Source organism: Zosterops lateralis, assembly GCF_965231275.1.
Source record: "Zosterops lateralis genome assembly, chromosome: 18".
NCBI lineage: Eukaryota > Metazoa > Chordata > Aves > Passeriformes > Zosteropidae > Zosterops > Zosterops lateralis.
Genome location: NC_139778.1, coordinates 8,850,371 through 8,859,395, shown reverse-complemented (window position 1 = coordinate 8,859,395; position 9,025 = coordinate 8,850,371). Strand labels below are relative to the sequence as shown.

Here is a 9,025-nt window from a genome sequence, read left to right as displayed (position 1 = left end):
GCTGCTGATTTCACCTTGCGGATTTCACATCATCTCTGATGATGACTTGAGTCATCATCAGCCTTGAGTCTTTTGGTCGCCTGGCATTGCTGGAGAGGTGGAGGAGAGGTGCGACACCATATGGTTTTTAAGAGCACAAGAATCCTCATCTAGGCAGTGTTGCACCATCAGTGTGTTTGATAAGTTGTGAGATGTCAGTTGCCGTTATCTCCCAACACAATTTCATACACTACAGAAGTTTCATTCAATGGAGAAATTCAGACAAACTCCTGTGTGTGTGTGCAAGGAAACACCTCCAATACTCAGGGAACACCCTGAATCATAATCACAGAATGGTTTAGGTTGGGAGGTATTTTAGGATCACCTGGTTCCAACCTGCCATAGGAATCTTTGGGTGTTATTTAGGATTTCCAGAAAGAAGTTGCCATGAAATTACACTTTGTGTTGTGTTACTTTCAGACCATACTCTATACAGACCAACATGTTAACATGGCCAAGGGGTTTTTGAGATAACTGGTTTAAATATTTTGTTGACAGAATTAAGACTGAGTTCCTACATCTGCTGCATGGTTTAAATTCAGAGTAATTCAATTAAGTGAATTCAGAGCTCCAATACTGTATTTTGCAACTGTGTCTGATACATGCCTTCCAATTAGCACAACACAGACCATGGGCTTTGAATAACTTCTTGTTTGAACACAAACTTGATTTGAAAATCTGCTAATAGAATTTATCCATTACCCTTAATCATTTTTTCCTTAATTTCAGTTGACTTCAGTACTGAAAATACATGAAGGTATCACTCAGAGTGTATCAGTTTTTCTTCCCTAACTCTGGCCATTTACAAATTTTTACAGAGCTTTTATTTTTACAATCTCATTCTTTTAGCTTATGGTAATAGTATATTTTTACAGATGATGGATTGGGAGTGATGGCTTCCAGGGAGGTAAAAAGTCACACACTAATGTAACTGAACATAGTCCCATACACAGTAATTTGGTTCAGATAAGTGAGTGAAAGAGGAAGAAAATAAATGCCTTCTGCAATTGTTGTTTTCCTTTACCTGCATGGGTATGCCGGGAAATGAGAAGGCAGCTGTTGCCTCCAATACAGAATCCCTGAGTGGCTAAAAAAGCAACTAAATTTTTATTCAAAAGTCCTTAGTGAAAGACCCAAAGAAACATCTTGGCTCTTACTGTCTCTTACTCTGAAGTGTCACTTTGCTGACACAAGTCCATCTGGAGTTCATACTCAGCATAATTTAACATATGGGCTTTTTCCCCCCAGGTCAGAAATGAAAAATGAGTGAGAAATGTCTCATTTTCACAACAGAGCATTGAGACCACGTTGCAGAGGTAAGAGTAAAAATTTCTGCCAATTCATGGAAATCAAAACCCAGAACTGAGGCAGGCATGCTTGGCAGGCACTGCCTGGCTTGGGGGCTGGAAGTTTTCTATCTCAGCATGTCTCCTGGGAAGCATTTGGGGAATGAGCTTTGGAAAGAGTCTGGGCACTCCCAGTGGGGATTTGTAAGGGATATCCTTGGGGTCACTGTTTTCCCCATGTGCAATCAGCACAAGACAGAGCTGTGCTTTGGGGTGACTGGAGAATGTTTTGTTGCAGGTATGGGAATTATTCTTGGTCTCCATTTTAAGCAGGTTCTGTATTTGACTCTCTCACTGCTTTCTGCAGATCTGCTTTGTTAATGTACACAGAGCTGTAAGGTTTTCTTTAAGTTGAAATAACGTGATAGGTGATAAACTAGTTTAAGTCTTTCTCGTGGTTTTATTGAAGTCAGTGTCCTTGCCTATAGTTGAGTAGCATCAAGGCCCTATGCCAAGATGTTCAGGTTCTTTTACAATGCATTTGAGCAGAAACCAGAAATATTGTTCCCAGTGGAAGAAACCACTAGAAAATGACTTAAAATTGAAAAATGTTTTAGATCTGAATTTGAATTTTCTCTCATCTGGGTAATACCACAGAATCACAGAACCGTTATGGTTGAAAAGACTTTTAAGATCAAGTCCAACTGTCAGCCCCAGCACCACCACCATGTTCACCACTGAACCTTGTCCCCAGGTGTCACATCCAAATAACAATTTTGGACACTTCTGGGGATGGTGACTCCACCACCTCCCTAGACAGCCTGTTCCAATGCTTCACAACCCTGTGAAGAAATTTTTCCAATATCCAATCTAAACCTTCCCTGGCACTGCTTGAGGCCATTTGCTCTCATCACTTGCTCCCTGGGAGCAGAGCCTGACCACCCTCGGCTGTCCCCTCCTGTCAGGGAGCTGTGGAGAGCCAAAAAGTTCCCTCTGAGCCTCCTTTTCTCCAGGCTCCAGCTCCCTCAGCCATCCCTGGTGCTCCAGACTTCCCCAGCTCCATTCCCTTCTCTGGACACGCTCCAGCATCTCAATGTCCTTCCTGCAGTGAGATATCACAAGGTACTGCCTTAGTTTTGCTGTTTTGCTTGGAATTCCAGGAACATACAGTACCAACATTATGAATTACAGTCACAGTTTCCATATTTATAAATGGCTGTGTCAGATTTGAGACAGAAGTCTCATTAAACACATTGTTCATACCTCAGTTGAAAATCCAGACTGTTAATAGAGCTCTCTGTTTTTTTATTTCTTTGTGTAGGTGTTTGCACTTCCCTGGGAAGGCAGGGATGTGAAATATTGTGCCATTATTGCAAGGGGCTGGCAAACAGACGTTGTTGGCTCCAGGAGATGGCACTGTGTCCTCTGGGCTGAGAATTATACCCACAGCTCTGAAATGTACATCCAGAACCAATGAAATTCTGAGGGGCTTTTGCTCTTTCTTGTTATGAAACACACATTTCATTGTAGACCTAAATTCCTCTTTAACTGTCCAAATACAGTATTTTATCGCTTTTATTTTTTTTGAAAATAGCTGGTATGTAAGTGCAGATGTATATTTTACCATTATCTGTGGTAGTGCCTTGTGTTTTGCTCTTACAGTGCTTCTCTGCTATCCAGTGAGTGGCTTTTTAGCCACTGGGAGCACAGGAGGAACAGCAGGATGAGCATTTTAAACATTAAATGCTGAGGTTGTGTAACAGTTCAGGGTTCCCAGGTAGTTTCAGAATTGGGCTCCTGTGCGTTTCAAGTTGTGACTTAATGATGGGTAAATTTCTCTGAAAAACACAACCCCCGAGCATATTAAAAAACTATTTCACTAACAAATTCTTCACTAAAGGAGTTGGGGAGACCTCCTAAAACGGTTCTGGCTTTATAGTTCAGCTAGGAAGGAGGCGTTTTTTCACTGAACTTTCTGCATGTCATTTGAAAGTTAAAAAAAGATATGAAAAAAGGGGTTTATTTGTGCCTGCAAAATGTGCCGGCCGATAACGGAGGGCTGACCAGAAGGGAAATGGGTGAGGCCTCCACATCCTGTGTATGTCCGCGCCGAGCGCACGCTGTCCTTTCCTTTCCTTTTGTACCAAGGAGGCGGCTGCGAGCCCGAGGCTCACGGGCTCCCTGCTCCTGCACTGAGGTGTAAATGCTTTGCAAGGTGCCTTGTCACACGTAGGGCAATAAACTTCCAAACCCCGACAAGTCTTCACGGCACAACAGTTAACTGAAATCGCGAATTCTTGGGGGCTCAGCGGTTACCGGTGTCCCCTTGCCGGGAGGTGCTGCCCGGAGCCCCGCGGCCCGGCCCCGTTGTGAACCCCCCCGGCGGCCCCCTCCCTCCTTCCTGCCGCCCCGCTGATGTCAGCCGAACCCGCCGGGGCCGCCGCCGCTACAGCCGCTCCGCGCCCGCGGAGTCCGCCCGCCTGCCCGTGAGCAGCGCCGGCCGCGGCTGCGCCGGGGAACCCGCGGCCGCCCGCCCGCCCGAGCTGCCCCCCCGTATCCCCCCCGAGCCCAGCGGGAGCCGCGGCGGCCGCAGCCGCGTTGCGGCGGGGAGGTGGGAGCCGCGTTTGGCGGCCGGGGAAAGGCAACGTTATAAAAAGCCTTTGTCTTGGGAATCAGCATCGCATCTTTCCTGCCGCCCGACGTGCTGCCGGCGGGGACGAAAGCCACATTTTCGGCTCGTTTGTTCTTTTCGCCGCCCCAGGCATGTCTTGACACAGCCGCGAGAGAGCCCGGCATTTCCATGCACTTCCGACGGATGTCTTCGGCTGGGGCGAGAGCGGTGGGGGTTTGAGACTTTGTAGCGTATCTCGGTGCGAGCGTCTGTGAGGTTCTCATGATCGCAGTGTGAAGGAGGAAGAACTGGGAGAAAGAGGCGGTTGTGGTGGCTTCTCTTCTTGCTGGGTCAGCCTTCCTGGATGGTTGCATTACTGACTTGTGGACACATTGTCAAGCGCGCACAGAGAAAGAGGCTTCATTATTTCCCCCCGTGTTTGGTTTCCGTCGTGATCTCTGTGCAGAAATCACCACTTTTCTCCCAGTTGGCCGGTCCGCACTGAGCAGCAGGAATATGCTCATGAAGGAGTACCGGATCTGTATGCCTCTGACAGTTGAAGAGGTAAGATCCGCGCTCGTACCGGAGAGGCTGTTCTTTATCGAGCCTTTTCTCTTGCAAGGCGAATTGAGGTTATATTTGTTTTGCTGAATGTTTTTTCTTCGTGTAATGAACTTAGTCGGAGATGACTGGTTAGAGAGGAATGTTTTTATTGGAAAATATAGGAATCCTGCAGGAACGAAGGTAACTTAAGTGTATCAAAAGCATTGTGTCGTCAAAATATTGATTATAAAGATTTTCCAACCAGACTTTTCAGAGGAATTTCATGCATATTTGCAAGGGAATGCTTTGTGCTGAAATTTCTGTCTGATAAAGCGTTTCTCCAAAACCCAGATTCTAAACATATTTCACCTTTGCTTAAAATATCCTTGCAGCTGAACATGGCCTGAAACTCCAGCACAGGTAGGGAAGAGAAGTGATCATTTATTAGTAAAACTTTGTTGTCATTTGAAGAAGTGCTGGAAAGTCAAACAGCTCTCTGTCCTGAGCTCTGTGTTAGGAATATTATGTTTCTGATTTATTTGCAGACATCCCACCTGCTCACAGTTTTAATTAAGACAGTAACACGTACACGGAGTACACGTGCTCTGGAGTTACTGGTGCTCTGAAGTGTTTGTGGGTGCAATTAGGTGCCTAAAGGCCTGATGGAAAGGAGATGGTGCTTTATGCTTTAATGTCCTGCAAGTACAAAAAAACCCCTCGGTGTTGTCTTACTTGGCCATTTCTGCTGCGGATTGGGCATCGCGGAGAGGAACGAGCCCTCTCTGGGCGCGCATTTTGCGCCGAGCTGCGCGCAATGTTCCGCCGGTCCCGCGGCGGGGCCGCCAGGGGGCGCCGCGCTCCGGCCCCTCCGCGGCCCCTCCACAGCTCCGGTCTGGCCCCGCCACGGCCCCGCTCCGGTCGTGTCACGGCCCCTCCGCGGCCCCGCCACAGCTCCGGTCTGGCCCCGCCACGGCCCCGCTCCGGTCGTGTCACGGCCCCTCCGCGGCCCCTCCACAGCTCCGGTCTGGCCCCTCCACGGCCCCGGTCTGGCCTCGCCACGGCCCCACCACGGCCCCGGTCTGGCCCCTCCACGGCCCCGGTCTGGCTCTTCCACGGCCCCGCCACGGCCCTACTCCAGTCATGTCACGGCCCCGCTCCGGCCCCGCCACGGCCCCGCACCGGCCATGCCATGGCCCCATCCGCCCCCGCACCGGCCCCGCCAACGGCTCCGCCGGAGGGTCCCGGCCCAGGGTCCCGGGCGGAGCGCCCCAATTCGCTCATTAGTCCGCTAATTAACGTACACATTTGTTCTTTGGCTCCATCCAGGCGAGTGTTTTGCCGCACAATTGTATTTTTTGCAGTATGTGTGTAGAAGTCCTCGCGGGTGTGACAGAGTAGTAATCTCAATGGTCGTTTTGTCCTTATCTTCGCGTTTGGCAAATTAACAGTTCTCTGAAACTCAGAACTGGAACTGCCAAATATTTACTTCAGGCTGCTCAGGAAATTCCTTCTGCTGGAGGCAGCAGCTAAAACCACCACATACATGAAGTTAAATAGACATAGTTTTAATTCTAGCATGTTTCCATCCAAGTTATATGCCGTGATATTGGATGGCATTATTCTTTTAATACATAATTTTCTTTGTCTATTACATTACCCTAATGTAGACAACATTTTATCCAAGCCAGTTCCTGATGTCCTTAGACTACCACACTTAGTTAATAACAGTTCATTACATCATCAGAAGGGAGCAGATCTAATTTATTTTGAAACATTATTGTTAAACAAGATTTCCAGATGCAGAAAATTCAAAAATCCTCCAAAACAGGAATGGTTGATTCATGGTGAGGCAGAAGGCAATATTGGATGTCATTTGTTCTCTAGAATGTTAACAGAATTAGTAAAGATACTTGATTTTGTCTTTTCTCTTACGTTGAATCACTCATTATTTAATCCAAGCACTGTAGCTTAGATGCCTGAATGAGGAACCTAGAACACGTCTGATGTTTAGCATCAATTTAATTATTAATTATAAAGTGAACTTGGATAAAATTTTGAAATTAATAAATACCTTATTTTCCTTACACTATTTGCATACTAAAGAAGTCCAGCACTGTATTTCTCATCATGGTTCATCTTTGTGACATTTCTTACAGTCCTAAGAAGGTGGTGTCATCTTATTTTTACCCTCAGTTGCATGTTAACTACCAACACAGTGATATTTTTTGCCATTTCTGTAGAACAAGGTGCTGCACTGTGCAGTTGTCAGGAGAATATCATGAGGCAATGCTCACCCTTCAAAAGCCAAGAGCATTTTGGTTCTGAGAAGCCCAAACTGCCTCCTGCAGGGTGCAAAGTCCCTCTGAAGTTCAGTGGGTTTGAGGGAAAGGCAGTTTCCCGCAGGGTCGGGGTGTTGGGCTCTGATGTGCAGTGGCACTCAGGTACCTGACCTGCATGGACACCACTGGCAGTTAAGCACCCAAGAATTTTTGAGGTCTTGTCTCAACAGGTGTGGGAAAAATGAAGTTCTTTCTTATGCAACAGCATGGGTTCCCTTTTTGTGCTGTTTTTCTTATGTAAACTTAGCAAACTCTGTTTTTTCTGTTGTTTGGGTGTTCTGCCTTTCAGCCTGTGCACTTTATACATACATCCAAAGTATTTCCTCGAGCAGCTTTCTTTTTTTAGCACTGCCTTGCCAGTTATCCATCCATAGAAGTCTCACAACATGAATGAGAAAGAACTATGTCCTAAATTTGTGGTGGTGTCACCAACACCAGAGTGGTTTCCGTATCATTCCTGTGAAAATAATCTGGCACAGGCAGGAAGATGAAGTGCTAGCTCTGTCAGCCAAACACCTGTATCCAATCTCATGTAGTCAGATTTTGTGTGTCATGTGAAAAAATGTGCAGTAAAATGTTGTGTAATGTCCAGGAAGTCGTGACCTTGCATGTAAATACCTGTGCGTGCAGCAGTGTAGGAGTTTGTGCTGCTCTGGCTGACTATTACAATCTAAATTTATCTCTAGAGAACAGTGAAAAACTGATAGATGTCAGTGTAACAGCAGCACTGTCTCCAGGTTTAAAGAGCTTCTGGCACTATTGTGGATAGGAAATTCCTTCATTAGCTACTGCAGGTCCTGTTACTGAGGCGTTCTTTCCTTGATGCCCTTATTAGATAAGATGCCCAAATATTTATAGGAGGTTTGTTTATCTACTTGTCTGCATGGAGGCCAAATGCTTTCTTGCAAGGAAAACATCTCCTAAGAAATGCTGTTTGCTACAGACTGAATTGTTGTGGTGTATTTTGAGCCAGGATACAGGAGTTGGAGATGCATATTTGTCCCTTGTCCATAAGCACCAGGAAAGATGAGTTGTTCTAAGAGTTCTTGCTGAGGTGCAGTGGCACCCACCAGTTCTTATTCAAGGCTGAGCCTTTCTCAGTAAATTGAATTTTTGACAGCTGTTTAGGTCTGTTACGTGTGCATAGTCACAAGCTGCCTGATCAGCTTTAAAATAATTTGAGAAAGGAAGTGCCGTGTTAACTGCTAAGCAAAATAATAACATCTGCTGTAAGAGCTTTGCAAATAAGGTCAGGATGGAACTGTTGGTAGACAAAACCAATATGATTGCCAATGAGAAGTCATTCTTTACCTCATTTGTGGTGCTTTTGCCAAATTCAATCCGTTTGTTAACGCTGAGACGTTATAAATTAAAAAAAGTCATTTCTTTGCATTAGTATATAAAGCAAATAAAATCTGTTCCAGTAATTCCATAGGATATGTTACCAGTCTTCATTCTAGCTGCAATTAATAAATGAGCCTGCCGCTTGGTTATTTTTCCCCTTGCATTTTCATGTGTTAGTTCGTTCTTACAAATAGCTTGTTACATCACATGAGAGAATATTATAATAGACTGCATTGTGGGCTTTAAATATCATCAGTTAAAAAAACACATTCCTAAGCAAGTGAAAAGAACACCAAGCAATTGGAAAGAGTGGAGATGCTGAAAATTCTGAGGCTTGGAGATCACTGCAGTCAGAATTCCACAATTTTGCACAGGAAGGATTACATGGGTTTGTGCTTTGGAGATACCTTTATCTGAAAATATAAACCAAAAGTGATAAGTTAGTGTGGTACTGAACTCTTCTGGAAGAAGTGAAGTATAATGAAATTCTTGATTTGTGAGGAAAGTGATTATTCTTTAGGGAAATAGATGGAAAGACATTTTTACTGGATCCTGTTGAAAATGGAGTTGTTACTGCTGTAAAATGCTATGAGTGATGTGAGGCTGGGTTGTGTAAATTTGAAAGCTGAACATCAAATAAACTACAGGAGTCATAGGGTTTTTTCCTTGGAAACAGGGATGACCATTAAGGTTTCTGTTAGTTTTGAACTGTACGTGCATGGCCAGTGCCAAAAGTCCTGACAGGTTTTTCTTTCCTTTGTTCTTTATTTCAACCAAGATTATCTCTGCTGAGGCTGGTGGAATCACTCCCTCTCTGTGTTTTAAACAAAAGCCAAGTTGGATCTGTGGGGAGCACTGCCTGC

At 45.3% G+C, this 9,025-nt stretch overlaps 1 protein-coding gene across 1 annotated transcript in view; it reads left to right on the top strand.

The window, feature by feature from the left end:
* Positions 1–3,905: 3,905 nt before the first annotated feature.
* PITPNC1 (phosphatidylinositol transfer protein cytoplasmic 1) overlaps positions 3,906–9,025 on the top strand; it is a 74,990-nt gene continuing 69,870 nt past the window's right edge. Inside the window, exon 1 of the mRNA XM_083874716.1 lies at positions 3,906–4,500. Coding sequence (XP_083730842.1) covers positions 4,453–4,500 — 48 coding nt within the window. The 5' untranslated portion in view covers positions 3,906–4,452. The remainder of the gene's footprint in view (positions 4,501–9,025) is intronic.